The sequence below is a fragment of the Sparus aurata genome, chromosome 16 (genome assembly GCF_900880675.1).
Source record: "Sparus aurata chromosome 16, fSpaAur1.1, whole genome shotgun sequence".
NCBI classification, from domain to species: Eukaryota; Metazoa; Chordata; class Actinopteri; order Spariformes; family Sparidae; genus Sparus; species Sparus aurata.
Window position 1 is genome coordinate 16,338,148 of NC_044202.1, and position 15,181 is coordinate 16,353,328.

Below are 15,181 nucleotides of genomic sequence, written 5' to 3' on the forward strand. Positions count from 1 at the left end.
AGAATTGACTTAACTTACAGGTAAACTCTTCTCGCTGCAGCACTGTTTTGGACGCTATATGAAACATTTGGGAGGATCATAATTCCACATCCGCTTATGATTATGCACTCTGAATGAGATGGTGCAAAGTTAATTTCCTCAAATCTCTGAGAAAAAGGGGAACAAGGGCAAATGTTTAAAAGAGAGAACAGTTTCATGATTGCATTGTAAACATCACCAATGACCTTTATTTGCATTTCGTACTGTAAAAATGTCTGACGTGTTTGCCATTTGGATTCAGACCATTTAAAGATGATCAGGTACCATTTCAGTCTTCAGTGCTGTGGTCGGATGCAAAATATGCAGAATGGCCCATTAGTAGTCAGCCAGTCACTGCTGCCACCAGGTCGCATGCTGATTTATGTCTTTAGGGTGTAAGTAAAAAGGGCAGTGAAGGATTTCTTGATAAATGATCAAGGTCTAATTAAAGTGTATTCAAATTTTACGGCCAAAGTGCGTCTCTCAACGCCGCGCACTGACACACCCTTCCCAGGCAACTTTAAAACGGTCACGTACACACATGATGTAACATGGATAAAAAAAGGAATTGCAGCTTTTATACATCACCTCAAAATTGTCACATTTTTAAGAGACACACTTGAAGCCAAAAGACTGAGAGACCTGAGACTAACAGCAATTAGGCTCAAGACTTGGACCGTGACCACCCCCTGCTGGATATTCTGAGTTATCTACTAACCAACAGGGAGCGCTGGCATTTTGCAATTACTAAATATTAGTTTCAGTAGCATGCTGAGTAGCCTACAAGAGGAAATAGATTATTTGAGTACTACTGGTGCATCTATTTTTGGGGAAGAAATTTTAATAAGAAGAGAAATATGCCCAAAAAAAACGAAATAAAAAAACTCTTTGTTTTCATGACTGAGAGAAGTGAAGAAATAAAAGTGACTTTAAAAGGACAACACAATTTCATACTGCTTTGCTTTGTTTATATGTGGCGTACCCTGCCACCATTATAGATTCAAAACAGTGTTCTTGGGACTATATTTTCCTCTGAGAACAGCTTGTTCACTCAGTTATGGATACAATAAATATTTCCAAGTTTGTGTTATAATCTCATGGATATGGTAAAATATTAAGATTCTGAGTTTTAATTTCCTCTCATAAACTACACAGGGGCCCTTTAAAGTACTTACTGCAGGAGCTCTGTCTGCTCATGTTGATCTTCACCAGCAGTCTCCATATTAATCAGGTAACAAAAAAAGGACTTGGAGCAGATCTCAGCAGTAACTTCTGACTGTAACACAGCAACGTAACAAGCAGACTTTAAACTTCACTTTGTACTTGTCTTGCTACCTAACCTAACAATTTGAAGGTCGGCACCAATGTCAAGATATTCACATAGTAGCTGCCATGCAATCACATTACGCAAATGTTATGATTGTGAAGCAGAACATCTACAATAATATGCAGTACGTTCTCTTTTGATAGTTCGTGTTGTCTTCAAAATTCATGTTAGCATACTTTTTTTGTTGTTGCTAATTGTGATAGTGTTCGCCAGGGAGGGCGTCGAAGCCGAAATTAACGAGGAGGTTGTGAACGCAGCGTTGATTTGCGCCACATGGCACGGCGGCCGCAGCTAGCAGCTAGCAGCTAGCTACTGTAGGTTGACAGTACCTCGAATGACAGACTGTATGCCGAGCTGGTTACCGCTAAAGCTAGTCACAGCCTGATACCTATAATCCAGCAGCTTCACTTTTCTTGTTTTGATAGCTTGTAACAACTTCCACAGAACGCGAGATGGCGGCGGAAGACGTCCAGTTGTTGAACGTGTTCAAGGGGAAACGCATCAAGTTGACCCTCAAGACTTCATCTTATCTCGGCGTCGTGCAGCGCATCAACCCCAACAAATCCTTGGTTCTGGTGGACGGTTAGAAAAACTTTTAATCTTTTAGACGGTGTAGTAACTGAACTGTGGACTGCCCTGGTCAACTTTTGTGTGTTGTTTTCAGTTGTTAGCTGCAGTAATGGTTGCAAAATCCCGGGCTCCAAATTGTTCTTTGGGCGAGAGATTGTGAATGGTGAGTGTGACTGACACTGACAAAGTTGAATGTGGTGAATACTTTTTTGTGTTAAACTTTTTTTTTCTTCTTTTTTTTCTTTTTAATTGTGCATAATACAGTGGAATTAACCAATGAAGCCGACAGTAGGTAGGTAACCAACCAAGGAACATATTATGACACCATTAGCATCTCTGGCCTGGCCATAAACTGTAACATCCAATGTGCTGCAGAAGTATTCATGACCCTGCAGCTGAAGAACACTTGAAAGTGGAGAGGTTCCAGCCCTACAGGAAGAGCATCGCTTTGGGTAAGTGTAATAAAGAAGAGGGACACATTTTCTCTTTTTGTCATACTTCAAATGCATTTCTTCCATATGTGTTTCTTGAGCATTGAGAGGTTCCTTTCACACAGATGATGATGAGGAGCAGGAGGAAGAGGAGGAGTTCATAAACTTTGTGGTCATTGATGAGTTTCACGAGAAGTTTGGAACCGCTGTATGTTGATTTTTGAGTTCTTTTTCTGTTGTGTAGATCACAAACTTGCAGTTTTACCTGCTCGGTATGCAATGGAGGTGACCTGTTGACTTAAAAGCTGATCATAATATCCCGTGCTCCCATCCTGCAGGTGATGCACATCAAGAAGCAGCGTGTGATCGGTGTGGGAGCAGATGGAGTCGAGGCCTATAAGCTTGGGAGGCTGTGTTGGCTGCAGGTGAGGAGCTCTGCATTCCTTCTCTTCCATCTGCCTTTTTGCTTGTGTCTTCCTTCTTTTCCTATATGGCAAGCATGAAAGGATAAGAGAATAACTGAAACGGATTGTCATGTGTCTAGATTGCCACCAAAAACAAGGTGTACCTGTTTGATATCCTGTTACTTGGAGCCAAGGCCTTCAAGAATGGTCTTTCCATGATCCTGGAAAACAAGCTCATACTGAAGGTGAGCGGCGTAAACAGACCAGCAAATACTGGTGTCTGTCATCGTGATGGTTATTACCATAACATCAGTGTTGATTGTACATTTGGTACAGGTCATTCATGACTGCAGAGCCATGGCTGGAAGTCTGATTGCGCAGTTTGGAGTCAAGCTGACCAACGTCTTTGACACTCAGGTACATGTAGAGTTTGTACGGTGGCCGTTGAGTCTTTAATGTTTCGCTCCTGTATGTCTAGCTGAGCTCACTTATTTTCTTCTTTTCTGTGTGTGTGTGTGTGTGTGTGTGTGTGTGTGTGTGTGAGTGTGAAGGTAGCAGATGTCATGTGCTTCTACTCAGAGACGGGAGGTTTCCTTCCCGACAGAGTCAGCACTCTGCAGGAGGTGGTGAGTCTCCATCTGAAGGTGCCCTCCTCCCAGCTCTTATCCCTTCAGATGAAGTCACAGTTCACCAAGGTACAGCGCATACTCTCACCTGAGATGGTTACATTTACAGTATATAGTATAAACCCTGGTGTGTGTTTCTATACGAGGAACGGGAGATGTGGCAGCAGCGGCCCTGTCCGGTCCCCCTGCTTAAAGTGATGGCTCTGTCAGTGATCCACCTTCAGCCCCTCAGACTGGTGCTGCTGGATGCTCTCATGATAGACTACATGACCCTGGTGGATTCATACATCAGTACCAGCCACTACAAACCTGATGACTTACAGCATATTAGCATGGTGAGTAATTCACAAATGATTGTTTTTGTATTTATTTATTTTTTTAACTCCTCTTTGCCCCAAAGGAAAAATCTTGTCATACTGACACTAATACACACATTTTCAGGGGTTGTAGTCATCAGCCTTAGATTGTAAAATCCTGCACAATTTGTCTTTGGTGAGATATTAGTTATTAAAGTTTTGCTTGTCCCTTCTGTTCCTCTACAGTCCTCATTCTGTGTAAAACTTTATTGTGAAGATTAGCTGAACTTGCTGAGAAAGTCTTCTTATTTTTTAAGTATAAAGTTGTGCTGTAAAATGTTGCACTAAAATACAGTTGATCAGCTCAAACACCTCCATGGTCAGCTTTCAAATTTTCTGAGTGGATGTGAACTGCATTTTCTAACCCTAACCCCATTTCTAACATTGAAATTGTGTTCACAATTATGAAATTCTGCGCAAAACCAGAAGGTCAAATAGCAGAGACCAAAAACTACTTTAGTGTACTTATGGAGCAGGTCCTTCCTTCCTGCTGTCCTCAGACTTTACAATCAGCACTGCTCCCAGTAGCATACATCTGCATACAATTTTTAAAAATACCCATATCTATTATTATTTGTAAATTCACTGCCACACTGTTATCTGGTAATTTTTGTACACTAAATATGTTCATATGTATAAAGGAGTTTATTCTTATTTCATAACCTTTTTTAATCATTTTGTTTATTTCTCTCTATTGTTACTGTTTTTTAAAGTACTGCTGTCCTTTTGCTGCTGTAACAAAGAAATGTCCCCGTTTGTGGGATAATAAAGGTATACTAATTCTGATGACTAATGTTTAGGAATGACTTGAAAAAAGATGTAAACCTATACTTAAACTATATTAATTGTTTATTTTTGGTTCTTGCCTGAATAATGAATTCAGCTGTTATGTGGTGCCTTAGCTGAACCAAAACTGTCTGTTGTATAATATGCAGTAGTTTAGAAGCGTACAGATAAGCATTAAAGAGTCTGCCTGTTCTCCAGGAGGATATGTTGGAGATGCCCAGAGAGCTCAAGCAGCTGGAGCAAATGCACCGCGATCGGCAGGAGTGGGCGACCAACCACTACCCCGTCACAGAGCAGGGTCTGCTGGCTAGATTCAAACCCCGAACTCCACCCGAGACCTCACCTGCAGAACAGGAGCAACACCAGACACGGGCAAAAGAGTCCTGTGATCCTGCAGCATCACCTTCCTCAACACAAGCGGACCCTCACAGCTCACCCAAGGGCCCTCTGAGAGCAGCCAGTGTTTCGTCTGTGGATGTCCGTGCCTCCCCTGAGCCGGCAGCTCAGGCTCCTGTCCCATGTGACACTCCAGACCTCAGAAAAGAAATGCCTGTGAACGGTCCCCTGTCTCTAAGTGTAGGCAGAGGCCGCACAGAGGTACCGATGATGGGCAGAGGAAGGTCCTTCGGGAAAGAGCAGTCATCCGTCCCGGCCTTACCTGCCATGGGAAGAGCCTTCCTACTCCAGATATCACAAGCTCACAAACCCGGAGAGTCCACTAGGGACATAGAAACTCCTGGTAGGATGGGGGTGACTCCTTCATGCCCCAACCAGACTCTTACCCAAGACGTGACGCCCCAGCCTGGACAAAGTGCTTCTAACAACCTGCCAAAGGATACTTCAGGGTTGAAAAAAGACATTTTTACACCCCAGCCCCCTTCTTCATCTTCACTCAGCCAGTCATTCATTTCTTTCAGATATTAAAAAACATACAAAGCAATGTGAGGTCACATCTTACACACATTTGCTGTTCCATTGTTTCGAAGTGTGTCCAGTAGATGGCGGTAAGTGCACTGTTTTGTATAAGGGTTTGTTTGACACCAGTTGTTGTATGTCAATGGAAAAAAAGAAGAGAAACATTTTGTTGACTGTTGCATGCCATTATAGTTATATACATTTCTGTTGTTTTTGAGAAAAATCTGGTGCGTGTCATTATTTGTACTGGAGTGTTTGCCTCCAGATCTTTCTCAGTTTTGTTATGACTGTTATGAGTTGTAATTGATTGCACTCTTCACGGTAATCTAGATAATCTTTGTGATATCCAAAAAATTCAAGGGTACAGTTTGCTTTTGCAGTGCAGATAACTGATTATTTACAGTATATTATGCAGTGTGTTCAAGTCTTGTGTTACAATGTCTTGAGGTAGTGAGAAATATTATCCTTGGCTGCTGAGACAAACTATAGCCAAAAACAGCTCCTCGTGCCCATTAAACCATAATAGTGCAGAGCTAAACTTGATTGATTGCCGGTACAGCTTGGCTTCTGTGTTGCAGCTAATTGATTGTGAAAAGCAGAGAAGGACAATGATGAATCTGCTGTTAATTGCGCAAAAAAACATTGCTTGCTGACACTTCCTTTGATTACTGATGACCAAAAAAAACCTAACTCTATCAGACTTGGCACGGGCTGAACAGTGAAACTGACTCTGCAGCTTCAGTCGACCTACGTGATGACACGTGGCCAGCACCTGCCTCGTTCTATAAATCCAGAATCTTACCCATTTGCTGCTCGAGGTGCCATGCAGACGTAGCAGTGAGACACTTTTTTCCCTGGATGGCTCATCAGAGATCGATGCGAGGGATCAAAACAAGGCATGCACAGAACAGCGGGGCATTTCTGCAGCCAGCAGTGAAAAATGGGCCCCCCCCTGTATTAATCACATCTTATTGCTATGGTTATCTACATGCAGAGGCTTGGGCCCTTTCCAGAGCTTTCTAATTGAAAGCATGAAACAGATAAAGTAGGATTTTAATTAACTGGGAGGCAGCCCGGCACAAAGCCTCGCATCTCTCTTAGCAACCAGCTCCTCCTCGGCTTCTGCTAAACACAAGCAGGGTGGATCCTACCCATATGCCTCCTTTAACCCTTTGAAATGCTGTCGTTGCTCTGTATGTGGGTGGGTTTAGTGGGGAACAAAAGGTTTAACGCATCATCTCAGAGCTGTTTCGGTTGATTTTTATCTCGGCGCTGCTGCACTCAAATCTTCTAAAGGAGTTTCCTGTAGCTTCGAATGTATTTTTTATTATTATTTTTAAATTTGAAGGTAAAAGTTCTCCATGGCTAGATAATGGTTGTTTTTATATATCTGCGTCACTCAGCAGCAGTGAAGTTGTGGAGGGGGTGGGGGGGCTGTGCAGGTCTCTGTGGGGCTGTGGAGGACAGGCTCCTGTCACTGACAACCAGATCGGGGCTCTTATTTTAGAGGACCTTGCATTTCCTCTCCGTCACAATAATGCCTTATGTGCAGCACTTCCTGTTTCTCAGGCCTGGGAGGAAGGAACAGGGCGCTTGTCACACGGTAGTCACCGCTTCCTCCCTCCCTCCCCCACTCCCCCCGCTCCCAAACTTCAGACAGTGTTGTGTCCTTCACAGGGGAAAGATGGCTGTACCTTCAGCATCACAGCAGGATGCTGCGGAGCTATTTTTAGACGCAAGTCGGAAAGGTAGCGCACAGACATAAACACAAACTTTAGGATGTCCAGCTGTGTTGATTTAGCATCCGAAAATGGAGGATCGACTGTGTGAGGCCAATTATTGTTTTGACTGAGCAGTGGGACTCGGGAGGCCTGCGGTTTGCCGAAGGTGTAATTTGAATAGGTCACCCGTAAACATTCATTAGCACTTTAAAGGTTCTCCTATGGACTGTTTAGAATCGCACAAAAAACTGCAGATATTTCCGCACCAGCGGTCGAAACCACCCGGACACCTGCCAGACTGCATTATTGGTCAGCTCGGCTTGTAACACCCCTCTGACAGCGCCCATAACGTTGGTAATTTGTCCCTCACCCCCCACCTTACTGCCTTATTTACTTTCCGCCATATTACTTTCATAAAGCAGGGGCTCCAGTTACCAACAACACCAAAGCTACAAGGTATTCAATGCTCCTAGGCAACCGTCCCTCCTCTTGATGAGTGTTGGGCTACAGATTTGTTCATAATTAATAGGCTTTTGTTAATTATTAAGAGGACAGGAATAATTTACCAAATACCGCTCCCTCTGAACGGGACCGTGTGAGAATTGTTGTGCTGTTTGTTGGTTTGCACTTCTAAGCACGTCATTAAAATTAATCGTCGAGTTTTGCTGACCCGAGTGCTCATTTGCCTCGCGGTGCGTTTCTTTGTTAATGAAGGCAGGGGGAAAAGCTGAACACACTGCTCGGACCACTGCGCTGTCAATGATCCGATTGTTTGCGAGCTTCTTAAATTTGCACTCATGATCAAGTCCTGCAACATTGACAGTTCTTTCGCCACGTGGGAGTCGCTGTAGCCTGAGGTGGCAGACTTGGCTAGAAGCGACTCATTTGATTGGCTTGTTGAGAGAACTCGATCTGTTTTGGTCTTACCTGAGTAATGCGGCACAAAGAGGGGAGACTGATGGGCAGCATTCATCAATTCACGACTGTGGCACAACAAATTAGACACGTGTCAACAAAATAATCTCAATTTCATTATTCATGTAACCACATGTAATCCCTTTGTATTCATGGGGCTGTGGGGAATATACTCTGATATCAGGTTCCACTGTGACACTGAACTATATCTCCGCAGCCAATCTTCCATCTGTTAGGGAAAACCTATTGTTGAATCCTGCTCAGCCACCCTCCCTCTCCCACCACCAGCTTTCCCCTCCGTCTTTTCTATCACGTTACAAAATGACCCTCTTTTGCTCTCCCCTGGTCGTGTTCAACGTGAGAATGAATATTTAACGTGAGAAAGGTCGACCTATCCAGATGGCCCCTCAAGTACGGCAAAAAACGAGAACAAAACACCATCAATATTTCAGCCAGCCTGACTCATGGTATGTAGCCTATGTGTCCCCGCAGTCAGGAAACCCAACTCAGGAAGACCCCTCAATATGCACACGTTGATTCGAACACATGGGAGTATGCACAGATGCAGGCACACAATATGCGTCTTTATGAGCTGCTGCGCCGTGTTTGCTCAGGCAGCATGGAGCATCGGGGACCTTAAGAGCCTCTCCAAAGGGAACCCGCCATATTGTGACCTTCAGCTGGGACCGAGGAGCTCAGACGGAGGATGAGTGACAGATGAGGGTGCAGATGAGAGAGAGTGGGCCTCAGGAATGTCCGTCCTCAGCTGGTCTGACTGTGCATGTATAAGCACACTGATGAACACTTTTAGCAGCAGCTAGCAGCTTGGCCACGTGTATGTAAATGTCGGTCAGTCGGTTGGTCTACCACTTGGTTCCAGCCTGAAATATTTCAACGACGATTTGATGGATTGCCTTGAAAGGTTGTGCGGACATTCATGGTCGCCAGATGATGAATCCAAATGACTTTTGTACAAGTCATTGGAATTTTGTTTAGGAAATTACTCAAAATTGGAACAAATAACAGTTTCGGCATGATGAAGTCTATATATTGTGTTGTAGCAATGTCTACTAAAGTTAGCATGCTATCCAGCTAGCTCCTGCCCCTCACAGCCCAAAGATCCTGTTCTAGCAGTGTAAACAATAACCCTGAACTCCAAGATCCCAATGATTGCTAGCTACACAGCAAACTGAGCTAAGTAGCTAATGCCAGCTACAGTCAGTAGAGGTTAGTGGTTACTCTGGTATTATGTTGCCCTCTATTGGTTTGAGTATGAATTAAATAGGTGACCAATTTTAATGTATTGAATCCTCAACCTCAGCAGTACTTTGTGTCTCTAATGACCAAATTTTAGCATGCTGCAAGCTAAACTACGGTTGTGAATCAGCTGCTAATACCGGCGAATCATTAGCATGTTAGGATCGTCAGTATCCGTATGATAGCATGCTGTTCAAAGCGCTGCTGTGCCCTAGTACAGCCTCACAGATGGCTGTTGACATTCTTGATTAAACGTGTGTGTCTGAGAGAGAATGAAAATAAACTGATATGGTGTAATGTTTTTACATCTAGGGTAGTGGTACTCAAACAGATGTCTGGAGACCAACTGGGGTCCTCGAGTGGGATGTAGGGGGTCACCAGCCAAAGGAGTATAATATTTATTTTTTCATCACATTTTTGGAAGATTGGAACAAAAAGGAAATAAAAAAAATATTTATTAAGATATTTGTATTTTCATTTATTGTAACTGCTAGTGATCCATTGCTGCATCAGAAGCAGGTATTTCCTCAGCCCACAGAAAACACAATCCGCTCACTCCATGTAGAGAAAAGGTTTGTCCTTCCAACCGCAGGCTTAGCTCAGGGGGAGAGGCCCGGCACGCAGCAGGACGTAACCACAAAAAAGTCTTCATCACATCAGAAGAGCAGCTGAACGCTTGTGAGCATTTTGGCCGTCGCTTAACCAACCACAGAGTAACTGGCCCAGCCACAGTCCCCCGGGCTCAGTGACTGCACTCTCATTCACAAGAGATAATGACAAAACGGGCGGGATGTTAATGATTTGTGCAGCGAACATGGACGTGTCAGTGGCAGGGCGTGCACATCAATGGCGCGAGTCCCCTGTCAAGCTTGTAATGTTCATAGATGATGAATTTTTTATTAGTTGAATAAAATGGGGATATTCATTTAATCGCTGTCGGTTGGATAACTTGGGACACAAATGGTCCCATGTAGCTGCGATTAATCTTCTACACAGCATCAAGCAAAAACTGTCCTCCAGATTTTTCTTGCATTGATGGCTTTGAGAGATTTTCAGGCTTTGCTTGATTGAGAAAGGCCACTGTTGGTCAAAGGAAAAAGGTGTTTATTCACCAGAAATTCTGGTAATTAGTTATTAGAATACTGGTAACCCCCTCAGCTACAAATGTCTTTGATTAAAAAGATGGGAGATTAGCTTTTGGCAAGTTTGTCATAATTAAAGCCTGTATTGTGTGAGGTATGTGTGTGTGTGCAGGCACAGATGAGGGGGTAGTTGTAGCCACAGGGAGGGCCTGGATGAAGAGGGGGTGGAGGGGGGGGCTCCCCGTGGCTGGCTGAATTAGTGCCCGCTGGTTTGGCCTGGCAGCTGCTCTCTGGGCCTGGCACAGTGACAGCCTGGCACTGTGGCGCTGTGTTGTCAGGGCCAACCAGCAGACTGTTGGGGAGGCAGCAACGCCAGGCCCACCAAACACAAAACTCTTTCACCAGGGCAGGCTTTGTCTTCCAACCTGCTTGCCATACTTGCGTTACTTGTTATGGCAATATCGTTGGATTAGTATGAGATTAAGTTGGGTAATTAAAAGGGGCAAATTGCACTCGTGTCATTGGGGGGAAAATGTAAATGCCTCCCTGGGCTGGTTATGACATTTAGGCATAATGAAAAATGTGACCATTGCGGGGGGTTTTTTTTAAGCTGCGTCTGGCTTCGCAAACAGTCAGGTGTCACATTCACTGTGGTGTGCCTCGTCCTGATTGGCTTGAGTAAGGACAACATTTGTGTGATTCACTTACGTCAAATTGAATTGAATTTAATCTGCTTTGTCGAGAGTGCTCAACAAAAGGGGCCTAAATGGTAAATTAAGTGCGCTACACAAAGCAATGCCATCTGTTTTATCACCTACTTGTTACTGCAGTTGCATAAAAACCACTCTGTCAACAAAATCTTTTTCATTTCATGGTTTTACAGATGATGGAGGACGTTTCATGACGCCTTTTAATCACTGTCTTGGGGACACGCTTGAGCAAACAGAGATAATTAAGCTAACAGCCATTTCAGACACTCAATTTTAGTACCATTCATTCATTCAACTATTTCATCACCATCGCAGTGACATACTGAACATGTCCTCTTCGATCTCCTGCAGGCTGCTAACGCTGTTCGTTGAGTGTTTGACCACCCTTGCGTGGAGGGTGTGACTGGTGGGATTTTGGACAGATTCGGGGGGCCTGGATGGGACCTGCCAGGGCCGGCTGGGCCTGCCTTGGCCCAGATGCAGGGGCTTCTGTCCAGGCATGGCACTGGGATATCTGTGGGGCCCAAGCACACCAGCTGCTATCTCCGTGTCACAGACAGCTGTATCTGAATATTCATACAAAGTGCAGATTAATGTGAGCTTGTTTGGCCCCCACATGGTGTGCCGTCAGATTGGCCAAAGTGTGGAAGTAACTAAAGGAAGTCATAGTTGTAGAAGCCCTGGGCCGACTGCAGTGTGAATGGAAAACTCCGACAGTCCCTGAATGTAACCTCTGCCAGAGAGAGAGGGAGAGTTGAATTTAACAATGAGCTGTTAACCACCTATGCAATTAAAAACTAGATTTTAACCGCTCTGGCATGCTAGCTCATACACTTGTATATATATTGGCCCTTTCATGGCCGCTGCCCATCTTTTTTCTTTTTCACCAATGGCTACTCCCGTGGCTGTAATGCCTCAGCTCGAGCTCAGTCCAACTCCTCCTTTGGTCGACGCCATTCATCTCAAGCCAGTAGTAGACGAAGGAGCAAAGACTCATTCAAAGCCGTGGCCACCTTCCACGGCCATGTCTTGATCAACCTTCACTGGGACATGGCTTGGAGGGAGTTTTGGTGGATGTTTGGTCAAATAATCTGCTGGCGGGCCGCAATAGAATCTGTGAATGTGCATTGGTGGGTGTTTTGAGAGCGGAGTTGTATAAAATGAGCAGATGGTCTTTACTTCCCCGCCTGAATAAGTGGAGAGAACCAGTGAGCACACAGAGGGAGATTTGTGGGTAAACTGTTTTACCTCCCCTTTCTTTGTGCTGTAATGGGGAAGGCAAAATGGTTGCTAACTGCTGACGGACAATGGCTCAGCCCTAATGAGAGTAAAGTGTTTTGGTGCCGCTGGTATAATGAGGATGAAGTGGGGCAGCTAATTATTGCAACCAATGAAGGTATCAGAGCCAGACGAGCCTATGTTTTATTTCCAACATAATGCAATACGATTGATGTTGTCGTTCAGTATTGTCAAATTTACCAGTGTTCTGCTCTCATATAGTGTTGAAATGTGCCTCTGAATCAGTACACCATATGTATTATCACTTTTACACCAAGATAAGCATGTTTATGTGATTTTTTTATATATATATATATATATATATATATTTTTTTTTTGCAGTCAATCCAACTAAATATAGCCAGTTGACTCCTTCCTATTTATTGCTTTCTAAGTTTTGTGTTTTTTTTTCTGGTGTGTCTCATTCAATGTCATAAAGGAGCTGAACAACAGGAAACAGTAGAAAGCAGTCAATAATAAAAAAAAACCCATCTGACTTCCAGGTGTTGAATCGTCGTTACCAATCAGTCCCACACCAATCACAGCCCAATATGGCTCCCTCCTCACTCACTAACCGCTCCAAGTCAAATATTGCCACCAACCCAGCATCCACATTTTTTTTGTTTTTAGAGTCCTGGTCGCAATGTTATAAAAACATTATATGTTGTCTGGTTAGGGCTCGCTCTAACACACCCTAGGGGGTTTGCTGCAGCCGAAGAACGGCTTACCAGCTCGGAAAATTGTACCGTCCGAGCAGCATGTGAATGCAGCATAAGATATTTGAGCCACATGTGTATGTGCTTGTCACGCAAACTGAAACAGAAAGCAGTATCTTATCACTACAGTGAGCAGTCTACTGTATGGTAATCCATCACAGGGTAGTAAAACCACACTGCCACTGGTTGTATAGTTTATTTGCTTGGCCCTTATCTGCCGTCTGGCCCCTTGCTGACCCTGAGAACATGTTGGGGTAACCTAACAATGTCAGTAACATGAGCTGTAAAACTCACAGGTCTCTGAAAGCTTTGGTTTCTTGGTGAGGATCTTCTTGGTGGCCATGTTTGTCTGGTGGGTGTCTTGGTGATCTTTGGAGGAAATGGCGTGCGGGTGTTCCTTTCCCATTCTACCCAGTGTCCTTCACTCATCCACAGCTGGATCCCTATCCATCAAGCATCTTAAAAAGACAATGGGAATTAGTAAGTGCACTCAATTAACAAATATGCTTTAGAATAAAACCACTTTTTTTTCTGTGCCAAAGAGCGTTCCAAAAAACACTGTTTTGTTTTCAATAGCAAAGCCTTACATCATTCCACTGTAATAGCTCTGTAATGATCTCTGATAATGAGCTGGATTTCTACTTCCAGCACATGATTGGCTATTGGTTGATTAAAGAGTGGGTTCTCTCCTTGGGGTAAGCAGTGTACACTCTTCTCATCAGCAGCAAGCTGGCAGTGATTGCTGAGCCCGTGCACGGGCAGAATCCAACTGGATGGTGGTGATTGCCCTTGCAGAGTTGGTGCACCACGTAACCAGCTCATTCGAAAATAAAAGGGACGAGTTAATTGAGCTTGTCTTAAATTCTCACAAGGGTACAGTCATGGAAGACAATGACTTTGTGTGAAGACAAAGCAAAACAACATGTTACACATTTATTTTACTTCAATTTTAATGACATCACAGGTACTTAACATGTGCCTGTGCATGATGAACCTGCAAAAATTGGCGTAATTCTGTTGAAATATGAGTATTGTATAAATGTCATCGTCATTTTTCAATGTGTTCAGACTGCCACCATTGACTTTGGCGCTGTGGAAATTGTTAAACAAGACGGAGAAACTTTGCATTTTTTTCGAATTAAATTATAGATCAAGTTCTGGGAAGTTAGAGAGCTAGAGGTCACTTTTCTCCTTCTCCCTTACAAAAAAAAAGACTTTATATTATGTAAATAAAGATAAGAGCTGCAATGCTATTTCATCTTTTGAAATTTATGGTAGAGTGTGGGTGTAATGGAGCTCACAGAGCCCTAAAAGGAGACATTTTTGCGGAGGCTTTACAGTTTCCCATCGAGCCTGTGCCTTTGCTCTCTGTGGCAGCAGGGCCAGAGCACTTTTCCCGTCATTAACAGGGCTCCAGAGGAAAAAGAGAAGCAAAATGGTTTCCAGGTTTTACTGTAATCTGAAGAGGGAGGGGGCGAGAGGAGGTGGGGGGCTCAGTCGCAGGTAGCTCCGTCACTGGGAAGTGACTCTGGGCTGTGGGAAACAAGTTCAAAGTAGTAGTTGGTTACAATGACATGACATAATGAAAAAACTCTTCCCCGCCTCGCCCTGCATAGACGAGTGTGTATGCAACAAACAAACGACCACATATGAGGGCATATTTACTGTATTTTGGACTAATAAATCTCACTACTGAGATTATCAGTATTTTGAGCATAATTCTCAGGAAGTCAGCCAGTGGCAGCCATTAGAACAATGAGCATTGTGATGTCTGACAGTGACAAACCCCTGCAATTCTGTGAGTTACACCGGGGGATGACACCCATATAGAGGGGAAGTGGGTGTAGATTAGGAAGGAAAATGACACAATTTCCAAACTGGATTGTGGAGCAGACAAAACGACAGCAAGGGTCTTTCAATTTCATGTCAGCAGGTTTTAAAAGCAACATGACATCCTTACATTAGTCGTTTCCAAGGTGCTGTCCTTTCTTTGTTGATGTTTTCATGATACATTGTAAAAACAGCAGTTTAGGTGATGATAAACCGTGACGAAATGCATTAAACACCGT

General features: G+C 43.8%; 1 protein-coding gene across 1 annotated transcript; it reads left to right on the plus strand.

The window, feature by feature from the left end:
* The first annotated feature begins 1,569 nt into the window (after positions 1 to 1,569).
* exd1 (exonuclease 3'-5' domain containing 1) lies at positions 1,570 to 5,965 on the plus strand. The gene is made up of 12 exons (XM_030391824.1): positions 1,570 to 1,659; positions 1,790 to 1,927; positions 2,010 to 2,078; positions 2,180 to 2,207; positions 2,291 to 2,367; positions 2,472 to 2,554; positions 2,685 to 2,771; positions 2,891 to 2,995; positions 3,087 to 3,167; positions 3,302 to 3,445; positions 3,523 to 3,711; positions 4,717 to 5,965. The coding sequence occupies exons 2-12, from the start codon at positions 1,798 to 1,800 to the stop codon at positions 5,440 to 5,442; spliced, it is 1,719 nt and encodes a 572-aa protein (XP_030247684.1). The 5' UTR covers positions 1,570 to 1,659; positions 1,790 to 1,797; the 3' UTR covers positions 5,443 to 5,965.
* Positions 5,966 to 15,181: the final 9,216 nt, after the last annotated feature.

What these genes read in the sequence shown, in the direction of transcription:
- exd1 (XM_030391824.1), top strand. Translation starts at nt 1,798, where the DNA reads ATGGCGGCGGAAGACGTCCAGTTGTTGAACGTGTTCAAGGGGAAACGC. An exon ending in ATCCTTGGTTCTGGTGGACG is followed by an intron (nt 1,928 to 2,009) that starts GTTAGAAAAACT and finishes TGTTGTTTTCAG; the next exon opens with TTGTTAGCTGCAGTAATGGT. An exon ending in ACCAATGAAGCCGACAGTAG is followed by an intron (nt 2,208 to 2,290) that starts GTAGGTAACCAA and finishes AATGTGCTGCAG; the next exon opens with AAGTATTCATGACCCTGCAG.